Source organism: Lygodium microphyllum, chromosome 29 (genome assembly GCF_053477565.2).
Source record: "Lygodium microphyllum isolate KBCC chromosome 29, Lygodium_microphyllum_v1.1.10, whole genome shotgun sequence".
Taxonomy (NCBI): Eukaryota; Viridiplantae; Streptophyta; class Polypodiopsida; order Schizaeales; family Lygodiaceae; genus Lygodium; species Lygodium microphyllum.
Window position 1 is genome coordinate 34,097,484 of NC_141163.1, and position 16,367 is coordinate 34,113,850.

Genomic DNA, 16,367 nt, shown 5'->3' on the forward strand with positions numbered 1-16,367 from the left:
GGCTCAGAAAACAGGGAATGGGCCTAAGGATGAAGGGGAGAGCACTCAATGAAGAGGGAGAGTCACTCAGAGAATGACCTGAGAGAATGGATGAGAGTGAGACAGCGACAACGTTCCCTTACATAGGGAACTTTTGGGCATTTGACCTCTATTCATAAATTAAGCCTTCTAACATAATAAATCTTATTGGGGCTGTTTTTAAGGAGCAATATTGGGCATTAATGCATGAAAATTTAATGTTAATGCATTGTTGATTTTGGTGGCTCAACACTCCCTCCCAAGTCCAAAAAGGTGTCCAAGATGGATGGAGAGTCATATTCTGCCCGCTTATTAACTTGAAAAATGTAAGGTAATAAATAGACATTAGGATGCCCCATTAAAAACACTTATAGCAAGGGTGTCAATGAGGAGAATGATCAGTAGCTGAGGTGGGAGCAAAAAACAATCCACCTTGGCTATCTAAGAGAAGAAGACTAATATAGAAGCACTTGTAATCCAAGAATGGAAAGCTCCAACAAAGAGGAAACTTGTGAAGAAAAATAGCAGCCAAGGTGATACCAAAGGTGCTTGAAACTCTACCTCAAAAGAGGAGCCACTAGCTATATCTCCTTGCTGATAAGAATACAGATGTGTACTTGATCCTAGGACTCAAGAGAGAAGACACTATCCCCATCTCCTTGCTAGACCTCAAAGATGCAGCCACCAAGGCATGGCTGAAAAACCAAGGGTCCGGAGTTCAGCCTAGGTAGAATTGGCAGATCTTGGGTATCAATGCCAAAAAGGATAAATGAAGAAGGCCAAAGATTGTCACCAAGGCATGCGAATGTCCACATGTGGAAGGAGTGCAGCAGTGCAGAAGCGTATGACCGCCGAGACTAAGAGATAGAGTGAGCACGGAGAGGGGAGAGAGAGAGAGAGAGAGAGAGCACAAATCTGAAATATGAAAAATGCTGAATAAGGAATGCAAATATGTGCATGGGCGCAATGTGTATGTCTACGTACCTCCTCCTCGATGATGTCACCCTATTGTACACCTCGAAGTCTGCTGCAATCTCCAGAGTCCACGATCTCAGCTCGGAAATCTGCAATCTGAAATACTTGAGTGTGTGCAGGTAGGCAGATATATATAGGCCCAAAATCTGGTACAGGTCGGCTACATTAAATGGAGCCAATTGTGCAGAAAACTGTCTGACTGTGCAGACAGACTGCTGTCCGATTGCTGACGTGGCCTGTCCAACTGCTGATGTGGCATCCCGCACTGACTACCACACATGTGAAACTGCCCTGTGCTGCCTCATGGCACTCCAGTAATAAATGCGATGACTGTACAAGCTGTACAAACTGCCACATGGGACACAACCTGTAAGCACAAGATCTGAACCATTTGTACCTGTTGGATACAAGATCCTTAGACCAAGATTCCCCCTCAAGAACCGCAAAATCCTAATAGCAGCTTGCCAATGTACCTTCTTAGGTTCAATCATGAACCCGGCCAACAAACCTACAACATAACACAAATCAATATGAGTGTTTAGCAGCCAAATCAGAGACCCAATAAGCTACATGTAACGGGTAGCATCCACCAAAGGTGAATCAACATGGGTTGTGGCCTTCCAGTTCGGATCCATAAGAGTCGATATGGGCTTGCATCCCTCCATCTCAAATGTAGTCAAGAGCTCCTAGGACTTGCACATATTGCTACTGGGGGATGAAGATCCCCATCCGAGTCTGATAGATCTCATGCCCTAAGAAGAAATGAAGAAGTCCCATGTCCATTATCTCCAACTTCTCATGAAGTGTTGCCTTGGTTTCCTTGACCATCTATACATGATCAGCTGTCAAAATCAAATCATCCACATAGAGCGCAAACAAGGCACGTGCCCCTGTGAAATGTGGACATAAAGCTATGGATCAGCTGTGGGGTGTCGATACCACAATCTCTGTTGGACTTGCACATATTGCTACTGGGGGATGAAGATCCCCATCCGAGTCTGATAGATCTCATGCCCTAAGAAGAAATGAAGAAGTCCCATGTCCATTATCTCCAACTTCTCATGAAGTGTTGCCTTGGTTTCCTTGACCATCTATACATGATCAGCTGTCAAAATCAAATCATCCACATAGAGCGCAAACAAGGCACGTGCCCCTGTGAAATTGGACATAAAGCTATGGATCAGCTGTGGGGTGTCGATACCACAATCTCTGTTGGAGGAACAAGTCTATCATTTTGTTCCAAGCATGTGGAGCCTATTTGAGACCATGGAGGGCCTTCTTCAACCTATATACCTTACCATTCGATGAACCGAAGCCAGAAGGCTACTTGCAACGTAGATGTCCTCCTTCAAATTTCCGTTTAAGAAGGAAAACTTCACATCTAGCTAATAAACCGGCCATCTTCTATAGCTAGCCAAGGCAAGAACGGCAAGAATGGTCGCCATCCAAGCTGAAGGTGCAAAAGTATCATTGAAGTCAGCTCCTGGGGGCTATGCAAAACCTTTAGCAACAAGGCAGGCCTTGTGCTTATACACAGTGTTGTCACTACGGTATTTGGTCTTGAAGACCCATTTGAATCCAATCACCTTCTAATGAGGAGGCTGTGGCATAAGGGACCAAGTGTCATTCCTCTCAATCGCCTCCGACTCCTGCTCCATGGCCTTCCGCCAATGATCAAACTGCAAAGCCTCCTTCATAGAGGTTGGCTCCCTATCTTGCAAAGCATGAGTCATCAAACAGTAATTAGTACAAGCAAGCTCAATGGAATGTGCTTGGTTCCTCTGAGAATGCCACGAGCCATCTTGTGGTTGCCACTCCTCAAAGACCCCCCTCAATTCCTACATCACGAAGTGGAGGAGATCGGTTCAGATTCGTCACTCACTATCTATTAAGTCTCTAGAACATCAACTTGTACAAAAGGAGTAGGGGAGGCCAATGCTGAAGCAAACTCCTCATCCACTGATGAAGGATCCTCAAGATGCATGGGCTCCAAAGGAATAGTCATTGGCGTCCAACTATCTCCTAGATCTCCAAGTTCGGGGTGCTCCTCACCCCCCTCTGGAGCTGGTACCTCCACGAACCAAACATCTCAACTCATGTAGACATCCCGCTTGACGGGATCATACAATTCATAGCCTTGGGATTGTGAGCTATAGCCCACAAACATTTGTCTTCTAAAAGCCACTTCAAACTTCTCTTGCTACGTCTTTGGGATGTGAACATAAGCATCACACCCAAAAACCTTAAAATAAGAAACATCAAACTTAGACCCAAAATATGCCTCATAGGGTATCATACCAACAATGGCTGAAGTAGGGGATCAATTAAGGATATGGACAGCAGTAGCCACAACCTCCACCCAAAGAAATTGAGGTCTCTCTCGATGCGCCATCATGGTGCAAGCCACCTCAATCACACTTCGATTCATCTGCTCCAATATGCCATTCTCTTGAGGGATGTTGGTTTTGCAAACTCCTAGTGGATACCACAATCTGCACAAAATCCGTCAAGCTCGTTGGAGAGAATTTCTCCTCCCTTGTTCAACTGCAATGTCTTTAGCTTCCTGCCCGATTGATTCTCTTCAAAAAGCAACCAATCCTTGAAGTTGGAAAAGGCCTCTGACTTCAGTTCCAAGAAGTATGCCCATGTCATCCTGCTAAAATCGTCAACAATAAGCATGAAATACAAACTCCCCTTAAGAGACTCTGTCCGCATAGGTCCACAAAGATCTATAGAAACAAGCTCCAAGGGTGTTGACGAACGCCTCAAAACCTTGCTAGGAATGGCATCACCATGCTATTTTCCACAAATGCAAGATACACAAGGCTATTGGCTCACCACTATTCTGGCAAACCTTAGCAGATAAGCTGTCCCCTAGACACCTTCCGAAGGTAACCATAATTTAGGTGGCCAAGCCATGCATGCCAAAGCTCGGACTGTATCTGTAAAGTAAGAAGAAAAGAAGTCAAGGCAAAAGGAGATCTCAACTTGTAGACTCCATTCTTCTCATAACCTGTAGAAAGCACCTTTCTTGATCCACAATCAAGAATCTTGAAAGAATGTGCATCAAACTCAACCAACAAGCCAAGAGCACAAATCTTGTGCACAGAAAGGAAATGGTAACCCAAGCCTGGAACATAAAGCACCTCAGAAGTATGAGCATCACCTCATCCATCTAAAATTAACTATATGTCACCCCTACCTTGTATCGAAATAGAAGAGCTATCTCCTATCAGAATCTACCCGTGTAAAGACCACAAACAGACAACACCTACAAAAGAAGAAATCATGTGCCAAGAGATACGACTATCAACAATCCATGTGCAAGGGTATGGGGCTATCAACACAACATCAAAAGCCTTCGGGGTCGATGCATAAACCACCTCCAAATGGAGGAAAGCACCTTATGAGGGAGCAACAACTGCTCTAGAATCCTTTGAAGCCTTCTCCTTCTTGGTGTCCTTCTTATCCTTGTCGAGGTAATCCTTCTTCGAGTGACCTGTCTTGCCACAGATGTAACAAATAGGTTCCTTCTCTTTGTCCTTCTTTGGTTTGTCGTCTTTCTTCTTGTTGTCCTCCTTCTTCTGAGAGAACTGACCTGATGCCTCCACCTTGAAAGCATTCTACCCTTTAAACTATTCCTCTTGGTCCAAGACCATAGGAACCAACTCCTCCCACCAAAAGAGTTGACTCCCACCTTAAACAATCAAGGCGGTGTAAAAAGCACCAAACCTAGGCAGTAACTATGACGGAAGAGTTGTCGCCATGTCTTTAGATGTGATCACCTTCGCTGCATTTTGAACCTACATTTAAAGTTGTTGTAGCTTGTTCACATGCTCCCACATAGAAGATGACTTATTAAGGTCCAATGTCCTCATCTGCACCTCCAAAGCCACCCGTTTCATAACGACCGTTCAATTGTACATCTAATTGAGCTCCAACCATTTCTCCCTAGCCATCATCAAGTGCTCAATATGGACAATCATGGCTGTAGCACATGAAAGGAAGAGAAGAGAATGGATGCGGACATTCAGTTTGTCCCAATGCAGCTGAGCTTGTGCCAACAATGCCTTATCTTCTGCAGATAGTTTGGATTCATCCCACAATGAAGGATGGTCAATAGCCTTCATGACAAGTTCTGCCAAATCATAAGACTCCAAGATGGTGAGTATCAGAACCCACCGATGTGAGCATAATAACCCACTAAATGCTATAGGTCTCACCATTCAGCTTTTGATATGTAGAAAGGGCCGATAGGACAGGCCATGATCGCCTAAAACTATTGATTGGCCGCAAAAGACATCTTCACCAGCTATGCTTGCAAAAGCACCAAAACACCCCCCTCTAAACTATAGAATGCAGCCTGCTAGGGCTCTTCTCCACTTGTCCCGCACCTTCACCCATCGGAGGCAATGAAAAGGTAAAATCTGCAATTGAAGGCTCAAAACAAAGCTTTTCTCCTTCCCAAACAGCAAAAATCCGCAATGTGCAGCCCTCCCGCTCACCCTTGAATACTAAAAGCGCAGCCTTGAGTCAAAGTGAAAACTCTACTTTAGGTCTACCCACAATCAATCAATCTTTGCACTGCTCTAATACCATGTCAAAGTGCAACCGTGCAGACGCATGACTGAGACTAAGAGATAGAGTGAACACAAAGAGGAGAGAGAGAGAGAGAGAGAGAGGGGGGGGGGGGGGGAACGTAGATCTGCAGTATAAAGGCATATGGCAATTTCCTCTGCGTCTTTGCCATGACTTAAGTAACTCTTTTGTGGTTTTGTATTGAGATTTTACACACAATGGCGTATCTTGTAATCATGTAAACTTGTACCTTTTTTCGTAATTAATACAATTACCTTTTACAAAAAAAAAAAAATCTGCATTATGAAGAATGCTACATAAGAAATGCAAATATGTACACGAGTGTAATGCGTACGTTTGTGTATCACCTCCTTGATGATGTCACCCTCCTGTACACCTTAAAGTCTGCTGCAATCTCCATGATCTGAGACTAGAAATCTGCGATCTGAAGTACCCGAGTGTGTGCAAGTAGACAGATGTATATTGGCCCAAAATCTGGTACAAGTCGGAGCCAATTGTGCAGAAAATTGTCTGACTCTGCAGATAGCAAGAAAATGCATGAACACTGCCTAATGCGGGGGATGACCATATCTCTATCAAGAATGAAGCCCAAATCTTGGGGAGCCACAAGTGAGTAACAACCTCTATCTCTTAATGGAGTAAACCATAGAGCCAACGGTCGTGATAGCCACTAAAATCAAAAGTAGGTGGGTGAAACCTTCGTAGCTTGTTGTGGTAGTCTCCAAGAGGGCTTATTGCCCCATAAAGTCTCATTGCCTCCAAGTGCTCGAAAGGGCTCAATATACATCATAGGCATCTTATCACCTTGAGCATAAACCTATGATAGCTCGCATAGAACAATCTCTATTCAACATATACTCGAATGGGGTGGGAGCAATGGTTAATGATGACGAGTTTGGGTGGAGTGTTTTGACTTGCCACATTAGATGCACCTAGTGTAGCAATCATGTGTCATGTACAATCATCTCCTACCTATGAGCCTCAACCTGAGTCAAACAAGGACATTAAGAGCTTTGGCATTGGCAAGGGTTGTGGTAGCCACTAAAATCAAAAATAGATGGGTGAAACATCCATAGCTTGTTTCGACAATTTCCAAGAGGGCTTATTGCCTCATAGAATCTCATTGCCTCCAAGTCCTCAAAAGGGCTCAAAGTGCAACAAAGGTGTCTTATTGCCTTGAGCATAAATCTCCAATAGCCAATGTAGAACATATGTCCAGTAACATATGTCCAATATATACTCTAGTTGGGTGGGAGCAATGTTTGGTGACAATAAGCTTCGGCACAGTATTTTAACTTGGCACATTAGGTGCATGGCTCTAATCTAATCTCTAGCAATTGATTCATGGCTAGAAATTAATAATTCTCGTCCTTGCCAATAACTCCCACATTTAATGTGCTAAGCCCTTTGAACTTGAAATTTATTCTAACTTGCATTAGCCTTAGTCTAAACATTAATTGTTTATTTCTTCCTAGCCCAAATAACACAAAAGAAGCTTTTCAAGGCCCATTTAATGTCCTAAACCAAGATTGTCAACAAGCACCCATAAATACCTATTGTCAAAAGAGGATGCAGGAATGGAAGTGTGGAAGACTGATGTAATAGACTGCACAACACAAGAGAGATTACAAGGAAAGAGAAACACATGAACATTGTCAAGAGAAAACTCAAAAGTATGCTCAAGAAATGAAATCCATATACCAAGACATGAGACAATCGTGTACCGCAATGAATCACCCATTGTGTGGACACTAGCACTAGCTCCCTCTCTCCAAGAGAAGCTACTCTAGAAGTCTGCAAGCGATGAAGGACCAGAGAAGGAGAGAGTCAAGCAATAGATAGGCCATCAACCTAAAAAAAGTCCACCTCCGTAAAATAATAATAATACAAGTAGTCGGCCAGTTGAAAAGCTCATGAACAGATGCCCAAAAAGAAATGCACAATAATATCATGCCTAGCCCACAATACAAGCACAAACTCACTCATGAGCTGACTAATCTGCTAACACCCTCTCTCAAATCATGTGTGATTTGACACAATACAATAATACAATGATAATGATTCAGCATAGTCCATACACCAAGGACCATCAAAATAGGACAATGGATACCCAAACAGTGGGTGATCAAGCCACCACCAAAATGCCTCGGAGAGATCTTGATGTCAATATCAATCGCACTAGCTCCTAAAAAGATAGAAGAATCATAGTAGCTCTCTATATCTATCAACAATGCCTCGCAATGCATACATGACCATCCTATCAACAATACCTTTGAGCATGCATTCCCGCCTTCGGCTAGACTGCCAAATTGTCCCCTCATGTTAGCTCAGACTAGGAGCCAACCCCGCTCTCTGTCAAGAAACATCCCATTATGAACTTGGATGTCAAACCCAGCTCCAAAATTTTAAACTTGCCATACTTCAATCAATGCGGAAGGGACATCCATCTTTGGATCCTTTGCACCTATATACTTATAAATGAGGCTCGCCTCCCCTGACTCACCACCCTCTCACAACCTCTCCTAAAACCTTGAGGATGCATCATGCTCAAGCAACATTGAGGACATACAAGTGAAACTAACCGGCATCAATGGGCCTACAAAGCATTGGCAACAACCTTTACAAGTCTAACACACTCTCCTCATCCAATGTGCACTTGGGTCATCACTCTAATCCAGTGCCCTCATTAACGCTTCAAGCTATATATGCAAGGATTGATCAATTTGCATTGTATTCGACATTCTATTCAAATCAATGCACTTCTTGCCTTCTATTTTTTATGTACACCTCAAGGAGATTGGAACAAATGAACTCGTATCCATGAAAGCTTTTGCTACAAGTTCGAAAGGAGGTAACAAGGACAAAAAAGGCCAAGAACAAGAAGAAGAAGCAAGTTGAGCACTTAAAATCACCTTTGGACTTTAATACAAACTGAAAAGGGAAGCAAAAGGATATCCCAAACGTGCACACTATAGAAAGACCTCACATCCCAAGGAGAGAAGTGTTGAAAGAAATAATTATACCCTTACATTCCTCCAAGCATGAAGGATGTGGAGCTACCTCATCAAAGCCTCCCTTTACCTCTACTCCAACTATTGCTCAAGTCTTTTATCTTTCCATCCATGAGATGGAGAAGCCTACTGCTTCAGTTGTCCTCGCCTTCAAAGCAGCTTTTGCTCATTGACAGCAATGCTTCAAGTCATATGACTCCTTGAGGAGATTGGCTCAAGAATCTCCATTCATCGAAAGGGTATAGTCACTCTTCATGATATTTATTCGATGCCTGTTTGTGGTGTTAGCACCTTGCCTTTGTTCCCAAACCATCAGTTGTCTTCATTGAGCAAGCCCTCTTTACTGATGATTTTTCTACAAAAACCATTCTTGCGATAGGTTGACAAGAGAGAGAAATATTCAAGCTCCATTCCCATTTCATTGTGAAGGGCCCTCCGAGACACATTTCCATACCTACACCCATTCCCGATTGTAAAACATCTATCCCATAGGTTTCATACCAACCCCCACCATCTCTTTTGGTGATTCCCTCGTACTCCCCATTCATTTCAAAGGGAAACAATATCAAAGATGCGGCTCTAGATTCTTTAGCCCTTTGTGTTCGAAAGGGGTTTCCTAAGATTGTGAGGAGATTCTTCATTGATGGGCTATATCAACAAACTCTATTACTCCTGCCACCCCTAGATCCATTCTATCTTCTTTGTCCTTCAACCACATCTAGGATTCAAGAGGGAGTGTTAAAGGATATTTGAGTCATGTATTATCATCTCCTACTTGTGAGCCTCCATTCGAGTCAAACAAGGACATTAGAAGCTCTAATATTTTGTCTACATGTCATTTCACGTGTTTTGACGATGGTGGTACCCTTGCATTTCAATTTTAGATTGTTTAGGTGTGTGTTCATATAGGCAGCCTGTTATTTTAGGCTATGCATTCTGCTTTTAGATTGTCCACTACATGCATTCACACTGTGATGCTAGCAATTTAGTTTTTTGGACATTTAATATTGGCAACCAGCATTAAATGCTGGTGGGCCAGTTTTAGGGCATGTTGAGGCAGTTAGTCGGTCAATTTTTGGATGACTAGCTATTTAAGGCAATCCACACTTGGCTGATCATTCATCTCTTCAACCTTTGCAAGTCCAACCCACTCTCCATCATTTGGTAGACACTTTGTCATCAGCTTAATCCAATGCTCTCATTGACACTTCAAGCTACGTGAAATGACTGAACAGCCTTGTTGACGCTTCGAGCTGCATGTAGGGATTAATCAGCCTCGGATACTCCCTGATCTACTTGCTAATAACATCAAAAATCTAACGTACAGCAACCACACACCATAAAGGCTAACATCAAATTTGTTAACAAGCATTTGTGTCATGCACATTCATCTCCTTGCCTATGATCCTTAGTTTGAGTTAGACAAGAACATTAGGAGCTCTCACATTTTGTCTATCTATCATTTCATGTGTTTTGACACAAGTGGCACCTTTACATTTCAACTTTGGATTGTTTAGGGGGGTGTTCACACTAGCAGCCTGTTATTTCAGGCTTCACATTTCGTTTTAGGCTATCCACTACCAGGTGCATTCTCTGTGATACTAGTGATCTGGTCTTTTGGCCATTTTATGCTAGCGACCAGCAATAGATGCTGGTTGCCTAGTTTTATGGCATGCTGCAAGATGAAAAGGACCCAACTAGAAGAGTGTAGCGACAATCTTCATTAATGGCTTCATGAACAAAGGACTGTATAAAGCTCTAGCAAACAACTCTAGCTTGAGATGTGACATGTTGGCAAATGTATATAAAGAGGACATAAGAGTTGATGACCTATTGAAGGAGAGGAGCAATAAAGCATTGCAACCAGCACACATCATCACAATTCACAGCAAGAGAGCTACCATCCATAGCAAATGGACAATTCCTAACAAACGTGAGAAGGGAAAGGGGCGAATCTCTCCCATGAAATGTCAAATCTTAAGATGCAACTTGCTAAGATCCAAAAGATCCTAAAAGGATGGCCTACGAGGCCCAACATCCATTGTATGTGGCAATTGGTTAACTAGTTTTCGGATAACTACCTATTTAGGGCAATCCACACTTGGCTCATCATTTGTCTCTTTCAACCTTTACAAGTCCAACACTTTGTCATCTAATGAACACTCTATGTCATCCAGTATACACTCCATTATCAACATGATCCAATGTTAAACACCATGGTAACATGTTAGCGGTGCTCCTCTTCATTCTATGAATGAACAATCATGTCATCAAGGATTGTACCAACAAATGCTTTATGTTTTTTCAATATTCTATCCATCATACGATTAAAGGTAATTAGAGCATTTGTGAGCCCAAATGGCATAACCAGAAACTCGTACAAACCAAAGGAGATGCTAAAAACTATCTTAGGCACATCCTTGAGCCTAATTCATAGATCAACTTAGCTGAAGTGGGTTACCTTTGAAATTAGAAGAGATTTAGATAGAGCCGTGCATTAAGAGTTGGCCACTAATGCATTGTTACATGTCTTGGTAGAGCCACATAGTAGGTTAAAACAAAGAACTGTGCATTCCAACTAATGCAACTTGATGACCAAAACTCAAGCATATTACGGCCAAGTTCACACACAAAAGAACTAATTGCATGAACTGTAGACTAGATTCACCACAAGAATACACAATTAAGATCAATAACTTGGATGATCATTAATATTTACTTTGCATGCACATTTAATGTTTGAAATGCATATATCTTTTCATCAAAGCCTCAAATTGAGAATATTGGTTTTGTGTTGTACTCTCAAAGAGCTTTTGCTTAATGACCATATTTTCTTAACCTATGGAGAGTTCCCCAATCCTAAAATGTAGGAATGTGTACTAAAACAATAAGCTTTTGTCTTGACAATTTAACTACAATTTGGTAATTTCTATCGTCCTTGACAAAGTCCAACGCAAAAAGGAAAACATTAAAGAGAAGACAAAAGTCAGCACAATAATCATTCAAGCTTTCAAGAGTCGCACTCTATGACATGTGGTTGCACACTTGCCTTATGCAGCTCCACCTTTCCTCTTTAAACTTAAGAGCTCCTTTTCCAAAAGAAAGAGATCTTACTCTCTCATTGTTTTACATAAAGTTTCTTTGCAAGTTTGCTGTAATCTACCACATAATACATCCAAAACTGCTGACAGCGATCTCCCCTCATCATTTTCCACATCTTTATCAACAAATTCCTCAACTTCTTACCTTTTTCACTACTGCTTTACAGAGCAGCAGACCTTCACATTTAGTTTTAGCCCCACCTTTGCATTTTTCTCAGCCTCTCTTCCACTTTGGGTTCATGAAGAAAACCATGCTGATGTATTGCTCATCCACCAAAAAGAAAGGTTGATGTTTCTTCTCCCCCCACTTATTGAATTATACTGAATCGATTGAAATGCATAGTAATTATATGCATTTATAAATCTTTGTATGATTTGTGAGAGAGTATCTTTTCTTACTCTAAGGCTAATTTTAATTAAGGTCACCCCAAGGAAATTGTGGATTGAACAGAACTGCATCTCTCTTCCCAGAAGCAGCAAAAAGGCATTGCTATCTTGACAGAGGAAAATTGTGTAGTCCAAAACCTCTAGACCTTGTCTACAACATGTGTTAACCACTTTTTCAAGGTCTTCATTTTAACTGGTTATGCTGCTAGACAATTTGCTCTCTATACTCTTTGCTGTGTAAGATTTTGAATAGTATGTGGAGATTGTTGGGGTATGGTTTCCCTTTGGCTCACCGCCATCATCAGCAGTTGTTTGAGGAATCTCACTGTTAGCAGTCCACATGACAGCCATAAAATATTTGTGGACGACTTAATGGATGTTGTGGATGAATCTTTTCAGTGAATAGGCCATGAAATCAGTAATAAACACGGTTTGTCTAGTGACATCAGACTTACCTTCACTGCTTGATTGTCAGCTGACAGCGGTATAATGTATTCTAAAAATATAATGTAAAGCCCCACATGTTAGTGATTATAAAGATGTCCATATAGCTGATTACAAGCCTTGCTAGATAGTTGATAAGGAGTCATCTATCTATATCTTTGTGCAGGGAAAAATAGGGAAGGAGGGAACGGAGAGAACAAGACATCTCTAGAGGGGGAGGAAGACATTTAGCTGTATTTTTGTTCACATTATTCAAGGACTATAAAAACCTTTAAAACCTTCAACATAGTGAAAAATAGGGAACAGAGAGAACAAGACATCTCTAGAGGGAGAGGAAGACATTTAGCTGTGTTTTTGTTCACATTATTCAAGGACTATAAAACCTTTAAAACCTTCAACATAGTGAACTGACAAAGATTCAATTTCCAGTATAAATTCGTAGACAAAATGTACCTGTGAGTTCCTGGCTAAGCTGAAGTCTTCACATAATTCAGTAGACAAAACAGAAGGAAACTTGAGACCAGTCTTTGGCTCCACCACCACCTTGCTCAATGTGTCAGCTTTTAGTGTGCCCTCAACTTGACAGCTTAAAGTATCAGCACCTCTGTCAAAGATTGCAACCTGCCTTTCTTTACCAGAATCCTCATCTCCTAAATCATCTATATATCCAGAAACCAACTTGGGGGACCTAGTGTCAAACATGTGTCAAATAATCAAAAGCATTGTTATCATCATCAGCTCATCTTTTGTACGTTAAAACATATAAGCAGAACAGTAGAAAGCTTTATCTGGAATATGCTAACTTGGTAGAGTGACTATTTGCTTATGCCTTACTTAAAAACAAATGGTCAATTAAAAAAAGCAGGTTCCAACTACTATAATCACTGGATAGCAGATCACTCACGGTTTGTCAAGTGATGGCTCAAGTGGTGGCATGATAACAGCACTCAAAGCCAATACTGCAGGTAAGTACAGTTGGTCTGCTTTGTGTATAAAATGCCCTAGGATTGCAAAAATGAACCGAAGATATACCAGGCACTCTGGGGCGTCTATCTTCGCCTGGCTACTTCCATACCCCGGAATGACAGTGTTTGTGTCTGGAAGCTGGCAAAGGCCCTTAATTGCCCAACTGCTCTGACTGAACCGCCTGATCTTAAAACTGTGTCTCAATCCACTGTCTTCACCAGCTCCTAGCCATGGTAGGACTCCTAGAGCTGCTTGCACGGCAGTGGCCCATGCAACTCCTATGTCTGTGTGTCCTATATTAGAGTATTTCGATGTAAAGGATAATCCACAAAGTCCTTTAGTACAATGATTGACTGATGTGACAGATCTCAAGCAGCTGTTGTTGCAAGTATTGGAAGAGAAGTCTGATGATTTGAGTTCAGCTGTGAGAAAAATTGAAGGCAGAACCTGAAAAAGCCAAGTTGTGAGCAACCACCTGACCGGCATGTTCCTCTCATCAGCTCTACTGATGATCACCCTTCTTACTCATGAGACTAAACTAAGAGGAAGTCAAACTTCACCTCCAGATCTGTATTTCAATTTTCAACAAATAAAGGGCTACCACAACAACATGGATGTTTCTACTTCAATGCTGAAAGCATAACAGCACCTGCAATAATAAATCACATACTTAGGAAAGCAACACAAATTATCATTTACAAATATGCATCAAGGTGCAGACTGCCAAAATTACTTTTAACATGGACAAAAAACGTTAGGTCTTTGCAGTTTTTTTTTTTTTAAATGTAGCAAGCTATTTGTCTACTGCGCAAGAAGGCATGATCAATGCAGCTCCGAATGTAAGGCTCGTGGAAGAGAACCTGAGCTTTGGTCCAGGACAAGCACATTTTCAGATTGCTTCATGAAAAGTTGGACCATATTAAAGTTATCAATAAAACCTAGCTAAAAATCACTTCTGGTCAGTCATGTACGGTCCCACTGTGACTACTACCAAGCCTTGACCATGTTGCAAACAGAACACCAAAAGAATTATGTCCGTGATTTTAATGTTTTCTTTTCAAGATCCCTGATTAAGCAAAAAATAATGTCCCAGTATTGACAGGCAAATGGTAGCCATGAAAATGTATCTAGTTTGTAACTACCCTCAGTTACTTCTGTTATTTGTTTGATCGGACGTCTCTGGAACATAACTAACTCTATAGCCACAGACGCTTTTGGAAACTTCACTAAGTAGCAGAAAGGACACGAAAAGAAGAAAATGCCTTACAATTTCGTGCTTTGTATCCCAAATCCTTGTGACTGTTCTTTCAAATACACGTCTGCTGTCTAAATACTAACGTATACATTGCAGTCGTTGCAATGTGGTAGTGACCAAAATGTCAGGCCAAAATTTTGCGTACTTTTACAGAAGTTTTCGTGTTACCAGGCATTTGACTCTGCACATACCTACGGAGCCTTCACACAGGACAGCAGCGGAAGAACATTTCCTCGCTAGGGGAAACAACGGTTAGCCGGACGTCCAAGGGACTACAATTTCCCTAGAGACTGGTGGTGTAATAATGCCATGCTGCAACGTGTATGGTAGGCCAGAAAGCTCTAAAACTCGAGGTTAGGGGAATCTCTCTCTCTCTCTCTCTCTCTCTCTCTCTCTCTCTCTCTCTCTCTGCCTCCGAGTGTTTGAATGAATTAACAAAAGGATGCGTGCGTGTATGTGAGGGAAAGAGACACACACACCTGTGCCTGGTGCTGCTGCCTCTCTGCAAAAAATCAAGCACCTGATATGTCGGCAAATTGCTTCTCTCTTCCTTCTAACTGAGAGAGCTAGCAGGCAAAAGAAATCGATCGTCGTGCCATGTGCATCAAATGCGAAAATCGTTAGTTGGAATGCATTACATGTGAGAGAGAGAGAGAGAGAGAGAGAGAGAGAGGCTTACTTTCGACGCCTGTCTGACAGAGGGTGTTGATGGTGATCTTTCATTTCGTTGGGAGAGAGAGAGAGAGGGAGGCAGAGGCATATAGGCCAGGCCTACAGTCTACAGAGATGCAAAATGCAGGAGCCTACACGGGACCGTCACCCGTGGCCCATGGGCCAATGAGAGCGCAGGAAATTGAATTGCAACAAAAAAACGTATGACGAAATGCAAACCCCAAAAAAAAACAAATAAACAAAAAAAGCTTGCAGCACATGGAAAGTTGAAAGGAGAGAGCGCATATTCCCACCTGACCTTTCGGTCTTTAATCTCGCGACTCGGTTGTTGACCCCACTCCATCTTTTCTTTTTTTCTTCTTTTTTTAATAAACCTTAAAGTGTATTAAGTAAAGAAAACAAGGTACCAAACTGGCTTTTTCCCAAGAAGCCTAACCCTTGCTAGAATTCAGAGTAAACTACTAGAGTAATATTTTCGCTATTATATTCTAGGAGGAGCCAACATTATTTTCTTGGCCATAGCCTTGTCTCACAAGGTAGGAAGTACTTAATCAGGTTTCTTTGTGAGTCCAACATGGCTTCATGATGTTCCATCTAGCGTCTTTCAACTTCGTCTTTGCAATATGTCTCGAAAGTTATGTTCTCTTATGTCTTCAGCATTTTTCTTGTTCGACCACAATATTAAGTTGTTCTCATATGTACATATTGTACGTTTTCCCCTCACTCAAGACACATTCACCTATAAGTGGGACGTTGTTAGTAGTTAAAGGTCGGTGCCTAGCCACCTATGTTTACCTTGTACTTAGTGCCTACACACATGTATATTATAAATGGTGGTTGCTCATCACTGTCATATTTATTTCTTATTCTTTATTATGATAGAATAAAAAAGGGAAGCACACATTGTGACTGTTAGAGTTCCCATTTACGTGTCTTGCT

The 16,367-nt window shown here is 41.7% G+C and overlaps 1 protein-coding gene across 4 annotated transcripts in view; it reads right to left on the minus strand.

Moving 5' to 3' along the window:
* The window catches only part of LOC148010517 (fatty-acid-binding protein 2-like), a 67,483-nt gene extending 51,888 nt beyond the window's left edge, over positions 1-15,595 (minus strand). Inside the window, exons 1-4 of one of the 4 annotated variants that reach the window (XM_087671782.1) lie at positions 15,436-15,595; positions 15,236-15,313; positions 13,440-14,150; positions 12,989-13,223 (exon numbers count right to left, since the gene is read on the minus strand). In XM_087671782.1, the coding sequence (XP_087527908.1) occupies positions 12,989-13,223; positions 13,440-13,987 (783 nt within the window). In that variant the 5' untranslated portion in view covers positions 13,988-14,150; positions 15,236-15,313; positions 15,436-15,595. Of the gene's footprint in view, positions 1-12,988; positions 13,224-13,439; positions 14,151-14,947; positions 15,168-15,235; positions 15,323-15,435 lie in introns of those variants that run through there. The other 3 variants (XM_087671783.1, XM_087671785.1, XM_087671784.1) reach the window with 3 other exon arrangements.
* Between the last annotated feature and the right edge of the window lie 772 nt (positions 15,596-16,367).